The following is a 21972-nucleotide window of genomic DNA, read 5'->3' on the forward strand; positions in this document are numbered from 1 at the left end:
CGAAGAGGAGGGGGAGAGGCGCGAGAGAGAGAGTGACAGAGGGAGAAGGGAGGGGCTTGCCTGCCCCTGGAAACGCCGCCATGTGGTCCTTTGCCAGATGGATTGCCTCGTCGAGTGACACTGGACCCACTCTGCCGTCCCCAGCAGAAGTCGGGTGACAAACTGCTCCAGTACCACGAGGTCGATCACATCCGTGTCCCTCAGCCAGCAGCGACCTCCAGCAGGTGTCCTGGAGCTTCTGGGCGGACGAAGTTCAGCGTACGGAAGTGCTGATGGTGCGGCCAACCCTTTGCAAAATCGTCCATTTCAGGCCCGGGTAGTCCAGCATGTTGGTGACTGGCAGATGCTGGGCCGCGAGTTGGGATTCCCCAGTAAGGAGTGGCAACAGGAGGGCCGTCCCCTGATGCTCTGTCCAGCCCCACGCCACCGTGGAGCACTAATACACACTCAGACCACAGTCCTATCTTGGTGGGGGGTCCTGCAGTCCCATCTTGGTGAGCGGGATGTGGGGTGTGGCCTCCGCCAAGTCCGTGGCTGGGATACCGGCCTGCTGGACCAGGCCCTAGAGCACCTGCCAATCCGCTGCCTGGGTTTCGAGCAGCCCCTGATCTCGGCGCATCTGGTCTAGGGCCTGATGCTGGGTCTGGTGGAGGCTGGCGAGGGATGTGATGATATCGGCCAGTGGTGAGGACTCCATGATGTCGTCTTCCTCAAGTCCCTGTTTGGGCACCAGTGTCGCAAATCTTACAGGTTTGGGCGGAAATAAAGAAGCAGGAGGCAGGCTTGGAGCAACTCAGAGGCTTTTTATTCTCCAACTTCACTTCCGCTTTCAGCGGTTTATTTCACTCGCGCACACACATTTGCACGCACACACGGCTCTGTGATGGATCGATCTCTCTCTCGAGGCGCTCGTCCCTTTTTATCCTCGGCCCAGCTCACTGCAACACAGAACATTCATTAGTAGAATTCCCTGCAGGTGTGCATTCCTTACCACTTACCTTCTCCGGCTACAAACTGACGCTCGACCACGCCCCACTTCCACAGTATTAATCTAGAGAACTGTTAAAATTGTTAAATTTGTTAAACGTTTTGACCAAACTATCACAATGTGGAACACACAAGGTATCAATTCATCCAGTTTTGGATATAAAATTCAAACCCTTGAATTTCAAAAAACATATCAGATATAGAGATTATAATATCACAAGAAACATGGTGCAGAACTGATGAAGTCACTCTTTGTCCCTTAGGTTACCATGATATATATATATATATATATCATGGTAACCTAAGTGTGTTGATCTGTGGGGATCTAAATGCTAGAACAAGACACCTACCTGACTACACCACAAATAATGGGAATACCTACATATTTGGACAAAGCTTCCCACAAAATATAGTAAACTAAATTCCTTCCCAAGGAATAACTCTGATGACCAAGTGAATGAAAATGGGAAGCTTCTGATTGAGCTCTGTCAAAAAATTTGGTCTGTACCTTGTCAACGGCAGGGTGAGAGGAAATTCTCTTGGAAAGTACACCTGTAGTTCATTTCATGGTTGTTCAACAGTTGATTACATGATCACAGTCTTAGATCCATTCTCTTTCAAAGCATTCACAGTCAAACCACTAACACCCCTTTCAGATCACAGCCAAATTACTGTGTATCTCAAAAGGACTAAATATATTAACATGCATTCACAGCCCATTACCTGTATAACATTAGAGAAAACTACAGTTGGGCCCAAAACAGCACAGAAAAATATGTGACAGCAATTGGCCACCCAAAAGTATGTTCACTTCTAGACAACTTTCTATGTAGCTTTTATCCTCACTATGAGGAAGGCATAAATCTGGCTGCGGAGAACATAAATTACATATTAAATTATTTGGCAACAATATCTAACCTCCAAACCTCTAAGAAAATTCATAAAGCTAAACAAGAGAAAGAAAAATCAGATGCAGATTTATGCCATCAATACTGTGAAGAAAACAGTACAAAAATACACCCAGAAAAAAGAGAGAACAGTACATCCAAAATCAGCTAAAAACTATTGAAGAATCGGTAAATTCTAACAATTTCTGGGAGAATTGGAATTTTCTGAATAAAAAACATGAACAAACTGCCATACAAAATGGAGACACCTGGAAAAATCACTCTGAACAACTTTATAGCGAAATAAAAATGAATCCACAACAAACCCAAATACATGAAAAAATGATCAATTACGGAACATACAGTTGGTAAATACCCATTAGACTACCCCATTACAGAAAAAAGAACTGTTTGATAAAATACAGGCCCTGCAAAACAAAAAAGCAAGTGGACCAGATGGCATCCTCAATGAAATGCTCAAGAATATAGATCACAAATTAAGACTGGCCTTGCTAAAACTGTTCAACTTTGTTCTGAGTGTTGGTCATTTCCCTGACACCTGGAATAAAGGACTCATAACACCCATATTCAAAAGTGGAGACAAATTAGATCCAAACAATTACAGAGGCATCTGTGTAAGTAGTAATCTGGGGAAGTTTACTCCAGCCGGTTTCTGCCTTGTGAGGATTTGGGTGTTCAAAGCAACGCTGCCAACCCTATGTGGACTTTGAGGACTTTGAGGAAGACAACAACCTACATGACTATAAATAAATACAGAAAGGTCATTGTTCATATCACACTCTCCAGTGTCACCCAAATGAGGATGGGTTCCCTTTTGAGTCGCCTCAGTCGCCTCAGGCTTGCTCACTAGGGATAATTCTGTCTAAGATCTAGGACTGTTTGCATGTTTTTGTTTGCATGCTTTTTGTTTCTTATGTTCTGTAAAGCTGCTTTGAGACAATGTTCATTGTTAAAAGCGCTATACAAATAAAATTGAATTGAAAAATTGAATTGAAAACAAACCCAAAATATTTGCTAGCTTTGTAGATTTCCAGAAGGCCTTTGATTCAATTTGGCACCAAGGTCTACTGTCTAAACCTACAGAAATTGGTATGGGGGCAAAACATACAACATCATAAAAACAATTTACTCAAACAATAAATGTGCAATCAAAATTGGAAATAAACAAAAAGAATTATTCACTCAAGGGTGGGGTGTAAGGCAGGGCTGCCCACTATCACCAACTCTCTTCAATCTATACATTAATGAATTGCCAAAACTACTAGAACAATCAGCAGCACCTGGCCTCACACTATAAGACTCCACTATAAACTTCCTCCTCTATGCAGATGATCTGGTTCTGCTGTCTCCAACAGAAGAGAGTCTACAGCAGAACCTAGACATCCTGCGCAAGTTCTGTCAGATCTGGGCCCTGACTATAAACTCAACTAAAACAAAAGCTCTAATATTTCAGAAAAGACCCAGATGTCATGGAAAGAAATATGATTTCACTCTTGGTATGACCAAAATTGATCATGCCACAAACTATACATACAAAAATAAAATAAGCTACAATGTTATTTGGCCCTAAACAGAGAATATACAACAGCAGAATTCCTGAGCACAATCAGAGAAAACAAGCTGAGGAAAAATATGACAAGATACAGACTAAGCAACCATGGCCTGGCTGTAGAGAGAGGCAGATATAGACAGAGCTGGCTGCCCAGAGAGAGCAGGTTATGCCTGTACTGTAGCCAAGGAGTGTTTGAGACAGAGCTACTTCTTAACCACCTGTCCTAACTATGACCAAATTCGAAAACAATTCTATCGCAAATTTGAAACTATTTGTCACAACGTCACGAAGAATGAAACACGAAAATGAAACACAACTTCAGTAAAAAAAAGTTAAAAAAAAAAAAAAACTTGGAGAAAAAAGAGACTGCATCGATGCCTGCCACAAAAAGAGGGAAGAGTCGACCAAACAGTGATGCGCTCATGAACTCACACACACACACACCACCCGTAGCCCATAGACTGTACTTTTTTCTTGTTTTGTTTTGTCTTATTTTTTAATTAAATAATTAGTTTATTTATTTATTTTTCTTCAGTTGTTAATCTTATCATTTGTTCTCTGTTTAGGTTTTATTCCTTACACATATAAATGCTTCGGCAATACATTGTACACTTTGTCATGCCAATAAAGCTCATTTGAATTTGAATGTGAGAGAGAGAAGTTCACTGGATGTCAGTCATGCACGCATGAGAGAAGAATGTGAAAGTGAATGAGAAAGAGATACAGAAAAAGAGATAAAGCATAAAAGAATAAAAAGTGAGAATGTAAAGATAGATGAAAGAAACAAAACAAGAGCGGGGCAGAGTTAGTAAGAGATAGGGAATATTAAACAATTGACAGAGAAACAGAGGGAGAGAAAGATTTTTAAGTGTTAAAGAGTATGTGGAAGCATCGGGGAGAGTGAGGAAGAGTCAGTGACAGATAAAGAAAGACAGCAGGAGAGAGAGAGGGAAAATGAGAGTGAGAAAGTGAGACCAAGTGACTGTGAAAGAGTGAAAGAGAAATTATGGGAGAGAGAGAGAGAGAGAGAGAGTGTTTATTTAAGTTGTTCGTCTGGCGTCTCAGACAGAGTGCAGACTACAGAGTGTAATGAGAAACAGATCTGTCCGAGGGGAGGAGAGACGGAGGAAGAGACGGAGGGAGGGATGTAGGGTGGGATGGGTGGAAGGATAGAGGGAGGGAGGGATGTAGAAGGGGTATAGATACGGCCAGAGAGGGAGAAGTATGAGGATGCCAGAGGACACGGTCTTTGCTGTCTTTGTCTTCATGTCTATAACATTGTATAGGCGTGTATATATGTGTGTGTGTATATATATATATACATATATATATATATATATATATATATATATATATATATATATATAATTTGTAATCCATAATGTACGCTAATGTACGAGAAACAATATGAAAAGAACGAGATGATACACGCATTAGAAACACTCCGCATCATAACTCACCACACGTGACATTTATTCCATTTTTAACTTTCCCAGCCAATCAGAAGAGAGAACGGCAGCGGGGGGCGGGATGAGAAGCTGGGGGAGGGAGGGGGGTTGATTGACACCAGAATCCTCCAATGAGAGACGACAGCAGCGAAGCGACAGAAAAACGGGAATCCACCCAGAGACAATTAGAGGAGAAAAAAAAAGCGGATAAAAGTTTGGAGTGTGTGAAAGTGCAGGCTGTGGATGCGGATGTGTGCAGAATTACAATTTATTTTACTTTATAAACATGCAGATCCGCCGGCAGAAGAAGTTTTAATAGTGAATTTGAACTGAAGGAGGAACAAAAAGTCTGTTAGACGCGGAATAAAGAAAGATTTTGCGGATAAAAGCTTTAAGGAGGTTATGTAAAGGAAATAAAAGTGCACGAGGAGATGAGAAGAGAAGAGGAGATGTGATGATGATCCTGACCAGAACATCCGGGAATTTTTTAGGAGTATAAACCTTTAATAAACTGTATTTCTAAGACATTAAAGTGGATTAAAGTTGATAAAAGTGCGGATTTGGAGTGAGGATGAGCTCTGGGTGGGAGGAAGGAGAGCTGGACTTCAAACTGATCTTCGAGGAGGAGCAACAACTTCAGGACAGCACGGGTCTGTCATTTAATAATAACAATAATAATAATAATAATAATAATAATTCAATTCAATTTTGTCTGTACAATGGGTTTAACAATGGACATTGTCACAAAGCAGCTTTACAGAAATAAATACCTTCAAATAAAATTCAGTTAAAATAAATTGTAAATGTCTGTATTTATCACATATTATTATTATTATTATTATTATTATTAATATTATTAATAATAATAATAATAATAATAATGAATCATCATTTTCACTATTAGAGGTCAGTATATCAGAGGTAAAAGGCAAATTATAAAGACATGGCAGTTTAAGTGTCATAGGTTTAATCTATGTGATTTACTCTTTAAATAAATCAAATGATAATATCACAATAAATGACCATGATAACTTTTTCTTAGTATTGCAAAGTGTCTGATTTACTATAAAACAATTATATTTTTATTTAAATGGTTATTTTTTCTCATCTTTACAATATTCATATAACAACCTTTTTTATTAAATTTGTGAAAACTGAAATTCAGTGATGTGAGACAGAACTGCACAGAGCAGTGTTTTAATTATTACACCACACTGCTGCTGCATTCTTGTTGTGTTGATTAATTCTCTATAACAGCAGCTCTGACAGTAGTGCAGCTGCAAATCATAGGTTTATATTAATGCACTCGTTCTAATACATTATCTTTCTATAGTAACAGCTCATTCCCAGAGACTCGTACAGTGGACGGTCCACATAAATGCATTAATAAATTTGTGTAAGGAGATGTTTATGTAACATTTATGGAAGGAGTGTACAGTGTCAGCGCTTTGTAACAGTCAGAGGTAAAGCTGTAACTTTAAGTTTTCTGATATCTTCAGGACAGAGGAGTTTGCTGATATTCCACAACATTAAATGTAACTAGAAATGGCTAAAAGGTATGACATGCTGTTCTTGAATAAATAAAAATTTGTAATTGTTGGTAAATTGCTGTGGTATAAGAGGAACTGAGTTTTTGACATGTGAAGGTGAACGCAACGCACAACATTGTTGCTAGGCAACTGGTGAATTTTTGTGACAAACATAAGCTAGCTAATGACTGAGGCTGGTGATTTTCTTGCTAGCTTGTAGTGGTTAAGTCTTTCATTCAAACAGTGTTACCAAAAACACAGTGAAAAGGGAAACAACACAGAACAATTCAATCAATGATTCAATCAGAAGTGCTGATAAATTACTGAGAAAACATTAAAATTATACTGTAATTACACTTAGCATCACCTGCTAGCACAGCTAACCCAGGTCTGAAAACATTTTTGTCCAAATAACAACAATGTGATGTTTTAGTCCATATCATGAAGCACTTTCTAATTTTTTATATGAATGTAAATTAGTTTAATCTAATCTAATCTAATCTTGAGTCTGATCAGATAACATCATGGCTAACATTTCCTTTCACTTCTTTGGTTTGACATTGTGTATATTACAATGCTGGATGTAATTATACAATATAATAACATTTAACATTTAGTAACATTTACACTACCCCTGTGTTAGCTTAACTTAGTAGTAAATGTTATCTCTTCGTAGGTATGTATTTAATGCTAAGCAGGAAGCTCTAAGTAGTGTCAAGTGTTTGTGTATTATGTTCTAAATTTCTCTGACCTTGAGTTAGCAAGAGCTGGACTTAACTTTGATTCACTTATTGCAATCTACTTTATGCGATATTGCCACAGTAGTTTAGCTAATATTAGCTAGCTTGCTATTAACCTTTACTATAAAATCCTTTTCGCTAGCTAGCTAATAGCCTAATAGAACAGAATCTGTAGGATAGCCTAGCATATGAATGTGTGTGTGTGTGTGTGTGTGTGTGTGTGTAAGAGGAGGGTACTGAACAATGTGGTTTTAATCAGTTGTGCGTGTGAGTAGTGTTAACTGTTGCCATCTGGACCCAGCCCTGCGTTTCTGTTTACTGAACACACACACACACACACACATCCCTCCATCCTCCCCTCTTTTTCTTTTTTCATGGCACATACTCCTCTTTCTCTCCCTCCATCCGTTGAGGAATGAATCTACGCTAACTGACTCCAGCTTTAACCCTTGTTTACATTCACTCATCTGAGTGCACTACTGAGAAACATCACTAATCCCTCCTTCTCTTCAGCTGATCCTTATTATTCAAGAATCTGTTGTTTTAAACAGAGACAGATATACTTCTTAGAAATCCTTTTATGAAACTAAATATCTAATTTGCCTCCATTTTTTTCCAAATTGTTGCCACACCATTTTTCATTCACCTTCTAACACATGTATGCTAACACATATCAGTTCTTAAAGGAACAGTACAACCAGAAAATCTTCCTTCAATGAGCAAAATCTGATGTTAATTCACATGTAATATTTTAATGAGCATAAACATAAAGTTAAAGGTCATTAGCTAGTTATTAATTAGGCCAATAGAGTAAAGGTCTGATTATTTATAGCAACTCTTCTTTGTGATGCTGTGCGCACCATCTCAATCCATACAATATTTACACATTTTTAAAGAGTAAATTGTAAGAACACTAGCATTTGGGAAACATATATCTAAGGAATAATATATTTTGGGACATTCTGTTATAGTAAAATAATCAACATCAGGGTGGTGTGATGAAGCGGAGTTACTGTTACCACCCTGGAGTTGATTATTTTCCTTTAACAGCAACGTCCATCCACAATTTACCAACAATTACAGTTTTTTATTAATTAAAGAACATCACGTCATACTTTTTATCCATTTATTGTTACATTTAAAGTTTTGGACTTAGTTCCTGTTGCCACTTACGTTATAGCAGCTATAAACTGTCATTCCCTCATGAGCCTCTCTTTTTTCCTCTGTCTTGAAATTAATAAGACAAAAAAATAAATAAATAAACACAGACCATTACACCTGTTAGCGAGAAACCACAAAGTGCAAACTCCTCTGTTTGCAGCTATGCCTTCCATACTTGTTACATAAATTACAGAGAACTTCACCATATCAACAACTACACACATTTAAATCCATTTATTATCAGTAAAGCGTCTGCTGTACAAGTCGCTGTGAATGAGCTGTTACTATAGAAATGATAACGTATGAAAATGAGCGCATTAATATAAACCTTTGATTTTCAGCTGCACTACTGTCAGAGCTGCTTGTTGTAGAAAATTAATCAACTTTCTGACCAGTCACAATCCAGAATTCACCAGCACTGTGGCGTTATTGTGAAATAGCTGAGATAGATTAGAGATTATAAACTGATAAACTCTTGATCACACACTCTCTATAATGAACTCTAATATAATCATTACCTGTATTGTCCAGTCTCCAACAACCAACTGACCTCCACACTCAGCCAGCCAATGGGAATCCTCCCTTCCCCTCCGCCATCCAATCACAGGGCTGGCATGCATTCCCCGCCCCCCAGACGAGCACTGGTGAGAGAGTTCAGTGGGACGTATGAGAGTCTCCCGGCCCGATCTGTCCAGGTGAGGCAATGTGTAATGTAATAATGCCTAACAGTAGAGCACTATTCTCATAGACTAAGCACAAATCTCGTACACTAAGTGCTGATTAGTGTCTCTCTGTTTCAGGTCTCGGAGTCTCGTGTTTTGGAGTGTCCCAGTATTCAGATCACCACCATCTCCCCTGATGATGATTTTACCCCAGGAGGGGGAACTTACTGGGACAGAGACCGTCTCTACCTGCCCTTCCTTGACCCCTACTGTTACAGGGACAGCAGTATGGGGGCAGGGTCTCTGAGCCCGAGTCCGGCCTCCAGCCCATCTTCTCGTGGTTGGCTAAGTCCTGCGTCAAGCTGTGATTCTCTCCTGGTGGAAGACGAGGAGCTGAGCGAAGCCACCACCCATTTCTGTCTATCACCCTCATCCCGACCCACCTCACCTGGGGGCAAAAAACGGAGAAACTCCCCTCTTCCCTCGCCAAGCCACTCCCGCAGGGGCAGTTACTCCGAAGACCATGTCCAGTTCTTGGAAACGGGAGACTCCGCCCCCCAATCTCAGGGCCAGATTGAGCTCAGTATCCCTCAGAAGACCAGGAAGACCTCACTGGAGCAGGTCAGATTATTTTACTAAAATGCTTACAATGGGACTTTATAACAAATATTAGGGATAAAATCTAAAGAGCATTAGCATTAGCAAGTGAACTGCTTTGCACATGGGGAGGTGAACACAAAAAGCTCAGCAAAGTACTGTTGCTAGGCAACTGGGTACTATGAATGTTGAGCTTAACATAGGTTATAAGACACCACTTAGCGATTATATGTTTTATACAGTGTAAAGACACAGTAAGAGTTGAAATGACACAATAGAACTATCTGGAACATCAACATTTACCTCAGATGTGTTGGTAAATTACTAAAAAAAGACTAAAATTACACTGAAGTTTAAGTTGTCTGAAAGTTGTAAATACCTCAGGAGGTGAGGCGTTCATGTAGAATCTCATAAACAAGGTAAACACACAGGCAGTATCAGTATTCGGTATCAGGTGCTTTGTGGTAGTTACTAGCAAACTACAAACCAACAATCTTGGACAGAAACTCCCACAGTTGTCTCGAACCCGAGTGATGGAAAACCTTGACAGAAAAAAATTTTGTCAGTGTTCCGTCACTCGATTCGAGACAACTGTGGGGGTTATTTTTGTAGTAGCTTTTTGTCTGTAAGAACCTCACTATACCAAACTAAAGCACATTAAGCCCGCCTCCTCCGAATTTTCTTCCTCATGATTAATCATTCACAACTGTTCCTGCCCACTAGTTTGCTCTGATTGGTTTGTATTGGAAAGTTAATCACATTCCAGCCGTATCAGCAGCACCCTCTAGTGTTCGTGTTTGTGATGGACTTTATAAACACAGGTCTCCTCCCGAGACGTGGAACTAGAGCAGGTTCCTGCTCCAAATACCCCCTGCCCCTCCTCAGAGCTGGGGCAACTCAGGAGGGAGCCTCCCACGCTGGGGATGGACTACCTCTCTGTACCAAACACCCTCGGCTGGGGAAGAACTCGTGCCAGTGCCCACAGCCCCATCTTCAGGTTGGAGAACCCACACACACTTTTAGTTTAAACACACACACAGCCACTTGTTTCAAATCACATCATTTACTATTCAGTGCACTACTTTGGTTTTCCACATTTTTGTGGCTGAAACACACCCATAGGGGACTAATGATGGTCTTTATGCCCCCTATGCAATGAAAAAGGCATGTGGATTGGGACACACCCACAATGCACAGATTATGTAATTGTTTTTAGTCTTTATTGTGTTTCTTGCAGGTCTAATGCATTGCCACCGCTTGATTGGCCGTTGCCGTGTCAGTTTGATCAGTATGAGTTGCGGATCGACGTTCAGCCGCGTCCTCATCATCGCGCTCATTATGAGACAGAAGGAAGTCGAGGAGCCGTGAAGGCGTCACCAGGAGGACATCCTGTAGTGAAGGTCAGAACATGAGTTGTTATTATTATTGATATTAATGTTATTATTAATATTTATCTCTGTGCACACTCCGTCAGTCACACCATGATTTACATCATGACAAACACAATTTAGCGTCAGGATACCTAAAGCTAGCATGTCAGTTAATATGGGACACATTAGAAATGTTAATCTGACTAATAATGAAAGCTAGTAGACAGCCATTAGCATCAAGCAAATGAGAAAATGCTAACTGGTTTGCAATATCATTTTAGCATTTTACAGTGAGAAATTGTCTTAATCAAAGTCAAATATACATTAAATCATTTTAGATTTAAATTTTGTTAAACTATCGTCAGAGCCACAATAGCTAGCTAACATAGATAACAAATAATTAAAGCTTATCAGCTTCATGCTAACTTACAGCTAAAATCAACACTTACTCATCACAAACGTTGACATTAAGACAATTATCTATCAAACTAAAAAAAATTGATATAGCTGAAATGTTAGCTGAAAAAAAAATTGAAAAATTGATATAGCTGAAAATGTTAGCAGCAGTGTTGCTAAACCTGCAGTCACTAATGTAGATTTTACACTAACACAGGCTTCTGTTCTGTTATCTGCACTGTTCTTGTACTTATCATGGAAAATTTATAGTTTTTACCAAAACTTTGCAAAAATAGCTGACAGAGTAGCTGATTAGCACATTAAATTAACGGTGATAAATTTATGTAAAAATTACATTATCAGAACTATTTCTGATAATGTTTCTTTTCCATAGTTTATTTATTGACTGTAGTACTGTTGTGTAAACACTGCTGTCTATTTGATTTTATAAGTATTATAGTACATATTTTGATTTCTGATATTGTGTTGATCATTTCCTTCAGCTGTAATTTTGCTAAGTAGATATGGGCTGCAGCTTTGAAGCTAGTGTAGCTAATAACATAGATAATAAGTATAACTAGACAATATAGCATAACAGTTAGCATAACAATCATAGCTAATAACTATCATAGCTACTAACTAATGTATCTAATAAATAGTGTAGCTAATAATTATTGTAGCTAATAACTATCATAGCTAATAACAAACATAACTAATAAGTAGGCTGATGGAAGTTTATGAGCGTTTATTTATTTACTTACTTACTTACTTATTTATTTCTCTTTTCCAGCTGGTGGGATATGCAGAGCGTCAGCCACTTTCATTACAGGTTTTTGTAGGAACTGCAGACGACAGATCAATTCGCCCACATCCGTTTTATCAAATACATAGGTACTCAAATAATCAAATATTTATGTAATTATATTTGAAAATGTATATATTTTAATATTTAAATATTTTTTTTTCATGAAGTTACATTAGCATAACGCTAATTTGTGGTTCCACTACTCATCAACTACATTAGCCTTGTAATTTTTCTTTAAATTGGCTTTAGCTTTACCTAATCTGTGTAAAATATGATATTGTTTTGTTGAAAGCTGAAAGACCTTAAATGAAATGAATGAAACTGAAAGTGTGTGTGTGCATTTTTTTCAGGGTGACAGGGAAGATGGTCGGCACAGCGAGTCAGGAGAGCATGCAGGCTGGAACCAAACTATTGGAGATCCCTTTAAACCCCGAGACCAACATGACAGCACTGTGAGAACCTAACCTCTGTGTGTGTGTGTGTGTGTGTGTGTGTGTGTGTGTGTGTGTGTGTGTGTGTGTGTTTAATCTCTCGGTTCTCCACAGTATTGACTGTGCGGGGATCCTGAAGTTGAGGAACTCTGATATCGAGCTGAGGAAAGGAGAGACAGACGTTGGGCGGAAGAATACTCGTGTGCGATTGGTCTTCAGGACTCACCTGCCTTTAGCACCGCCCCTTGGTCCACCTGGACGAGTGTTAGCGCTGCAGGTGGCCTCTCAACCAATTGAGTGCTGTGAGTACAGCTAATCAGTATGCTCTCTTAACGTTAACCAGACATTTAGCTAGTTACATACTGATGTTACAAATATCATCACAATATTTGTGAACATTTTAAACAGTTGCTCATCTTAAACACAATTTAATAATCATTTATAATACAATAAATTATAAATTATTAGAATAATCATCATCGTTTTTATTATTGTTATGGTTGTTGCTGTGGTTGCTGTTTTTATGGGTTTTGTTACTCTGCCCCTTCCTGTGTGCAGCCCAGCGCTCAGCTCAGGAGTTACCCATCATTGAGTCCATCAGCGTCACTTCTTGTTTGGTGGAGGGAGGACCGGAGCTTCTGGTCAATGGCAGCAACTTCCTGCCCACATCCAGAGTGTTGTTTATGGAGAGAGGTTCAGGTGAGAGACGTTTATCATACTTTTATATTTCAGATTTATCATGTTTTATGACACATTTATCACGCCTATGTTTATTGCACATTTATGACACATTTACTGCATGCTTATCGCACACTGTTTATCATATGTTTATCACAGAGTTTACATATGTTTATTGCATGTTTATCACATGTTTATTTCATGTTTATATCATGATAAAATTTACAGTCATGGTTAAAAGAAAGAACACCCTTAAAGTTTTTAATTTTCAGGGCCTAAATACCAATTGTGTGAGTCACACCAGCTTCTATAAACAATGAAATAACCTCAGGTGGCAACAAAAAAACACAATAGATTTCAGTATGTAATCAATTTTTCCCAAAAAGTAAACCAACATTCAGAAACCTGGTGAGAAAATAAGTACACCCTATAATTCAGTAACATGTAGAACCACCTTTCAGCAATAATAATGTTAAGTAAACTTTTTCTGTAGGAGTTTACCAGTCTCTCACATTGTTTTGGAGAAATTTTGGCCCACTCTTCTTTACGGCATTGCTTTAGTTCATGTTTGAGGGCATTCATTTATGCACAGCTCTCTTAAGATCCATTAAAAATGCAAACACCAATACTCACAGGATTTATAATCTAACCCCATGAAGAACAAATGCATATAATGTTTAAATAGTGGAACATACTTGCTTAACAAGTCTTAAACTATGCTGCAACACATCAAAACAGTATATAAATGTAGTGCAGGTTATCATACTACTAAAACAAGTGATTCAGGAAGTGGTAGCTACCAAAAAGAGAACAAAAAGAATCACACCTTAAGATTTTGATTAAGAAGACTAGCATATTAACTGTGGCTGGTTTCAGAGCAGACCTTTGGCATGTTATTTCCCCCAGCACTGAATAGCTTCTCTGAGGCTTTACTTGTGCCAGGGATACACAAGTACTTTTTTTGCCAAATGACTGATCTGAGGAAAATGAACCTTGCATAGCTTCCACAATGCAAGGGGATCGCTGGCGCCATTGTTGCCAGTGGACAAAGCAAGTAGCTGTTTAAGCAGCCTCAATTTCCTCTGTGTCAGAAAGGCTGGTCAGCTCAGCAGCTGTTTTCTTGAAAAAGCATGCTAGACTCTTCCTCTGCCTCTTAGAAGAACTTTGGGCTTGTCCTGTAGATCCAGGTGGTTTTTCAGGGGCAGCAGTGTTACTTGGCGTGACAGAAGGGGATTCCACCTCTCTGACTACTCTGGCTTTGATGACCGGGATCACTTCTTGACTCATGTGTTGAATGCAAAAGTGTGGATCAATCATTGTTGCCATATTGATCAGTTCCTCAATCTCAGGCTCATTGCTCCTTGTTCAGATAGTACAGTATTGAACTTTTAATTGTCTTGGTGAGATCTGTGTCTTCATCTTCCCCCTGTAGAAGCTCACTGTTGAATAGCTGAAGAACAGGCTTCAACCATGACACAGTGACATAATTTTCAGCAGAGAAGGCATCTGTGAAATCAAGGAGAGGCCCTAGTGCCTTACTCACAGAATCAAGAACATGAATGTCCTGCCATGTAGGCACCAGATGCCTGGTTGACCTTTCAGCAGCTAAGATATGTGTGATGGCTTTTTCTTGTTAAAGCAGTTGCTGAATCATCTTTTGCCTTGATCCCCATAGTGTTGGAGATTCCATCACCAATTCATGCTGAGGGAGGCCAGTTTCTTCTTGAGCATCTGTGAGTGCCCGCTGCCTTTTCCAGCTGTGTGAGAATTCACTGACAACCTTTTTACAAAGTCCCACAGCTTTGTCAATCCTAGCATCCTTCATGCTTCTTTCTGTAAAAAAACAATGAATGTGAGTTCAGTTAAATATTAATTTCATCATAATCTTAAATCCACTTGTTCAGGGTGGTTGCTTTCATGACGTTAGCTCCACTGTCTGTTGTCAGGCACATTCGTTTCTCCTCGTCTAGATCCCATTCTTGAAGAAACTGCTTCAAACCACTTGCAATGTTTTTGCCCGTGTGGTCATCTGGGAAAAAACTTGTCTCCAGGCAACAGCTGTTCAATCTCCAGTTGCTGGTTATGTAGTGGACCGTGAAGCTAATGTATGGCTCCGTCACTTGGCTACTCCACATGTCTGTGGTTGAGGCATAAAACTCCACTGTAGACAGCATTGTTTGTAACCTACTGTGACACTCTTCGTACATAGCTGGCAGGGCGGTTTTTGAAAACATATTTCCATGATGGCATGTTGTATCTACGGTCCATTTTATGGATCATTAGCCTGAATCCCTCCTTGTCAACAGTTCGGCTTGGCAACATGTCTTTGGCTAAGCAAAATGTGACCTACGTCAGTTTGTTCCAGCGTTTGCTTTTTTTTAATCCTAGGTAATGCAACTGGCAAACACGCTGACAATACTCTTCTGAATTAAAGGTGCTTACTTTATGTTACTCGTTGAGGCTTTCCTCATATTCTGGTCGGTGATCTTGAGGTAGTGGAGCAAATTTGATGTTTCCACCCTCTGTTGATATGGGTTTTTGACACACTTTACAAATCGCAAATGTTTGATTCACATCTGATCTTCTTTATCCGAACCACTTTGTTTATGGAGGAAGCTCATTTTTTGGGATTAATTCTTCTTCCTCATTTAGGGTTGGAACTCCACCTTCCACCATGCTTGTTCTTGTTCTACCTGTGAGATGCCCATGTTAATATAGTAGATGACATGTTTACGTGCCGCACGAAAACATGTCATCAACTATATGGACAATATCACGGGATGACAAATTCTTATCATGGGGAGGAATTGTACCAGTTGCCCAGTTATGGATGATATGATATGGCGCAGCCCTACTTGAAGGCCATTTGTAAACAATCCTCACTGTAGAATGGTGAATTTGTTTGGAGATGGCCTTATAACCCTTCCCAGATTGATGAGCAGCAACAGTTGCTTCTCTGAGGTCATGGCCTTTTCTTCTTGGCATGATGTAGACACACGTCTGTGTGCTCAGAACGCCAAACCTTTTATAGAGGTAGTCACAGTTACACTCTTAATGAGAGTATTTCTTGTGGAAATAGGAAGGGTATACTTATTTTTTCCCATCTGGTTTCTGGATGTTGGTTTACTTTTTGGGAAAAAAATGACTTCATATTGAAATCTGTTGTGTGTTTTCTTTGTTGTCACATGAGGTTATTTGTTTGTTTATAGAAGTTGGTGAGGACCACACAATTGTTATTTAGGCCCTGATAAATAAAAACATAAAATTGAAGGAGGGTGTACTTTCTTTTTCCCATAACTGTATAATCATTTTGCATGTTAATCACACATTTATCACACTATCACACATCTATTGCACATGCATCTATTATCACATGTTTATGACACCACATCCACACATTAGCCCAGGTGTAGTCTCTCAGCTGAGATGTGTGTTTACTTCTTTAGTTTTGAACTGGAGCTATGAAGCTAATGTAGATAACAAGTAATGGAAGGTTATGGCCTCCAGTTTAGCATTGTGCACTAAATCTGCTCCAGTGCAAAAGTGTGTGTGTGTGTGTTTGTGTGTGTGTGTGTGTGTGTGTCCGTGATGTAGATGGTAAACTGCAGTGGGAGGAGGAGGCTCATGTGGACCGTGACAAAAGCACTGAGGTAACAACTCACACATTTATTCTGTGTTGTTGATTGTGCTTCTCTGTGTGTTATTATGTAGTGTGTGTATGTGTGTGTGTGTGGGTGTAATATGTATACAGTTATTGTGTATTTCTTGCATCTTATTGCTGTGTGTATAGTGTATATTATGTATGTGTATTAATATTGTGTGTTCATTTTGTGTGTGTGTTAGAATGTGTTGTGTGTACGCGTGCCAGCCTACAGTGATATGTGTGTGAGTCAGCCGGTATGTGCGTGCCTGTACGTGTCCAACGGAAAGCGCAAGAGGAGCAGCACACACTGCTTTAAATATCTACCGAGTGAGTGTTTTACACATACACAAAAACACACACACACACACACACACACACACACACACACACACACTGTTTTTAATGCCTGCCCAGTGAGTATTTTACACACACACACACACACACACACACTGTTATAATGACCTGCCCAGTGAATGTTTTACACGCAAACACAAACACACACAGACACACACTCACTACATTAAAAACCTGCCCAGTGAATGTTTTACACACATACACACACACTGCTTTAAATACCTGCCGAGTGAGTGTTTTTTTACACAGACACACACACACACAGACTACTTTAAATACCTGCCCAGTGAATGTTTTACATACACAGACACACGCACACACTGCTTTAGTTACCTGCCCAGTGAATGTTTTACATACACACACACACGCACACACTGCTTTAATTACCTGCCCAGTGAGTGTTTTACACACACACACTGCTTTAATTACCTGCCCAATATACCTGCCCAGTGAGTGTTTTACAGATACACACACGCACACACACACACAGACTGCTTTAAATACCTGCCCAGTGAATGTTTTACACACACAGACACACACACGCAGACACACACACTGCTTTAATTACCTGCCTAATATACCTGCCCTGTGAGTGTTTTACACACACACACACACACAGACTGCTTTAAATACCTGCCCAGTGAATGTTTTACACACACACACACACACACACACACACACACACGCTGCTTTAAATAAATGCCCAGTGAATGTTTTACACGCAAACACAAACACCCACACACACACACTACATTAAAAACCTGCCCAGTGAGTGTTTTACACACATACACACACTGCTTTAAATACCTGCCCAGGGAATGTTTTACATACACACACACACACTGCTTTAAATACCTGCCGAGTGAGTGTTTTACACACACACAGACAAAAACCACAAACACTGCTTTAATTACCTGCCCAATATACCTGCCCAGTGAGTGTTTTATACACACAGACACACACTGCTTTAAATACTTGCCGAGTGAATGTTTTACATGCAAACACACACACACACACTACATTAAAAACCTGCCCAGTGAGTGTTTTACACACATATACACACACTGCTTTAAATACCTGCCCAGTGAGTGTTTTACACACACACACACACTGCTTTAAATACCTGCCCAGTGAATGTTTTACACACACACACATACACACAGACTGCTTTAAAACCTGCCCAGTGAATGTTTTACATACACACACACACGCACACACTGCTTTAATTACCTGCCCAGTGAGTGTTTTATACACACACACACACTGCTTTAATTACCTGCCCACTATACCTGCCCAGTGAGTGTTTTACAGACACACACAGACTGCTTTACGTACCTGCCCAGTGAGTGTTTTACACACACGCACACACACACTGCTATAAATACCTGCCCAGTGAGTGTTTTGTATATATACACAAACACACACACTGCTTTACATACTTGGCGAGTGAGTGTTTTACACGCACACACACACACACACACTGCTTGAAATACCTGCCCAGTGAGTGTTTTACACACACCCACACTGCTTTAAATACCTGCCCAGTGAGTGTGTTACACATACAGACATACACACACACACATTGCTTTAAATAACTGCCGAGTGAGTGTTTTACACACACACATACACACAGACACTGCTTTAATTAACTGCCAAGTGAATGTTTTACACACACACACACACACACACACACAGACTGCTTTAAATACCTGTCCAGTGATTTTTTATTTTTCCATGCAACCACACACACACACACACACACAAACAGTGCTTTAAGTACCTGCCCAGTGAATGTTTTACGCACACACATACACACTGCTTTAACTAACTGCCCAGTGAGTGTTTTACACACACACACACACACTGCTTTAAATACCTGCCCAGTGAGTGTTTTACACCCACACACACACACACACACACAGACTGCTTTAAATACCTGCCCAGTGAGTGTTGTACACACACACACACACACAGCTTTAAATACCTGCCCAGTGAATGTTTTACACACACACACTGCTTTAAATACTTGCCGAATGAGTGTTTTACACAGACACACTGCTTTAAATATCGACCCAGTAAATGTTTTACACATACCTGCCCAGTAAGTGTTCTACACACGCACACACACACACACACACATACACACATAGACTGCTTTAAATACCTGTTCAGTGAGTATTTTGCACATATACACAAACACTCACACTGCTTGAAATACCTGCCCAGTGAGTGTTTTACACACACATACACAAACACACACACACACACACACACACAAACACACACAGACACACACACACTGCTTTAATTAACTGCCCAGTGAATGTGTTACACACACACACAGACAGACACTGCTTTAAACACCTGCCAGTTAGTGATTTACACACACACACACACACACACAAACCGCTTTGAATACCTGCCCAGTGTTTTACACACACACAGACACACACACAACCATTGCTTTAAATACCTGCCCAGTGTGTTTCACACACATACATACACCCCCACACACACACACACGCACACTTCTTTAAACTCCTGCCAGTTAGTGTTTTACACACACACACACACAGACACACACACACACACACTGCTTTAATTGCCTGCCCAATATACCTGCCCAGTAAGTGTTCTACACACGCACACACACACACACACACACACAGACAGACTGCTTTAAATACCTGCTCAGTGAGTATTTTGCACATATACACAAACACACACACTGCTTTAAATACTTGGCGAGTGAATGTTTTACACACACACGCAGACACACACACACACTGCTTTAATTGCCTGCCCAATATACCTGCCCAGTAAGTGTTCTACACACGCACACACACACACACACAGACTGCTTTATATACCTGCTCAGTGAGTATTTTGTACATATACACAAACACACACACTGCTTTAAATACTTGGCGAGTGAATGTTTTACACACACACGCACACACACACACACACACACACTGCTTGAAATACCTGCCCAGTGAGTGTTTTACACACACATACACAAACACATACACACACACACACTGCTTTAATTAACTGCCCAGTGAATGTGTTACACACACACACAGACAGACACTGCTTTAAACACCTGCCAGTTAGTGATTTACACACACACACACACACACACACCGCTTTGAATACCTGCCCAGTGTTTTACACACACACAGACACACACACAACCATTGCTTTAAATACCTGCCCAGTGTGTTTCACACACATACATACACCCACACACACACACACACACTGCTTTAAATACCTGCCCAGTGAATGTTTTACACACACACACACACACACAGACAGACTGCTTTAATTACCTGCCTAATATACCTGCCCAGTGAGTGTTTTACAGACACACACACACACAGACTGCTTTAAATACCTGCCCAGTGAATATTTTACACACACATACACAGGCTTCTTTGAATATTTACACGCAAACACAAACACACACACACACACACACACTACATTAAAAACCTGCCCAGTGAGTGTTTTACACACATACACACACTGCTTTAAATACCTGCCCAGGGAATGTTTTACATACACACACACACACACACTGCTTTAAATACCTGCCGAGTGAGTGTTTTACACACACACAGACAAAAACCACAAACACTGCTTTAATTACCTGCCCAATATACCTGCCCAGTGAGTGTTTTATACACACAGACACACACTGCTTTAAATACTTGCCGAGTGAATGTTTTACATGCAAACACACACACACACACTACATTAAAAACCTGCCCAGTGAGTGTTTTACACACATATACACACACTGCTTTAAATACCTGCCCAGTGAGTGTTTTACACACACACACACACACTGCTTTAAATACCTGCCCAGTGAATGTTTTACACACACACACATACACACAGACTGCTTTAAAACCTGCCCAGTGAATGTTTTACATACACGCACACACGCACACACTGCTTTAATTACCTGCCCAGTGAGTGTTTTATACACACACACACACACGCGCACACACACACACACACTGCTTTAATTACCTGCCCACTATACCTGCCCAGTGAGTGTTTTACAGACACACACAGACTGCTTTACGTACCTGCCCAGTGAGTGTTTTACACACACGCACACACACACTGCTATAAATACCTGCCCAGTGAGTGTTCTGTATATATACACAAACACACACACTGCTTTACATACTTGGCGAGTGAGTGTTTTACACGCACACACACACACACACACTGCTTGAAATACCTGCCCAGTGAGTGTTTTACACACACCCACACTGCTTTAAATACCTGCCCAGTGAGTGTGTTACACATACAGACATACACACACACACATTGCTTTAAATAACTGCCGAGTGAGTGTTTTACACACACACATACACACAGACACTGCTTTAATTAACTGCCGAGTGAATGTTTTACACACACACACACACACACACACACAGACTGCTTTAAATACCTGTCCAGTGATTTTTTATTTTTCCATGCAACCACACACACACACACACACACACACACAAACAGTGCTTTAAGTACCTGCCCAGTGAATGTTTTACGCACACACATACACACTGCTTTAACTAACTGCCCAGTGAGTGTTTTACACACACACACACACACTGCTTTAAATACCTGCCCAGTGAGTGTTTTACACCCACACACACACACACACACACACAGACTGCTTTAAATACCT

The 21972-nt window shown here is 40.1% G+C and overlaps 1 protein-coding gene across 1 annotated transcript in view; it reads left to right on the forward strand.

Annotated features, from left to right (window-relative positions):
* Nucleotides 1-5037: 5037 nt before the first annotated feature.
* Nucleotides 5038-21972, forward strand: part of nfatc4 (nuclear factor of activated T cells 4) — a 49305-nt gene continuing 32370 nt past the window's right edge. The window contains exons 1-11 of the mRNA XM_026935870.3: nucleotides 5038-5545; nucleotides 8857-9020; nucleotides 9126-9608; nucleotides 10406-10581; nucleotides 10822-10984; nucleotides 12141-12241; nucleotides 12506-12607; nucleotides 12701-12888; nucleotides 13145-13285; nucleotides 16859-16914; nucleotides 17108-17234. Coding sequence (XP_026791671.1) covers nucleotides 5467-5545; nucleotides 8857-9020; nucleotides 9126-9608; nucleotides 10406-10581; nucleotides 10822-10984; nucleotides 12141-12241; nucleotides 12506-12607; nucleotides 12701-12888; nucleotides 13145-13285; nucleotides 16859-16914; nucleotides 17108-17234 — 1780 coding nt within the window. The 5' untranslated portion in view covers nucleotides 5038-5466. The remainder of the gene's footprint in view (nucleotides 5546-8856; nucleotides 9021-9125; nucleotides 9609-10405; nucleotides 10582-10821; nucleotides 10985-12140; nucleotides 12242-12505; nucleotides 12608-12700; nucleotides 12889-13144; nucleotides 13286-16858; nucleotides 16915-17107; nucleotides 17235-21972) is intronic.

Source organism: Pangasianodon hypophthalmus, chromosome 4 (assembly GCF_027358585.1).
Source record: "Pangasianodon hypophthalmus isolate fPanHyp1 chromosome 4, fPanHyp1.pri, whole genome shotgun sequence".
In the NCBI taxonomy this organism is placed as follows: Eukaryota; Metazoa; Chordata; class Actinopteri; order Siluriformes; family Pangasiidae; genus Pangasianodon; species Pangasianodon hypophthalmus.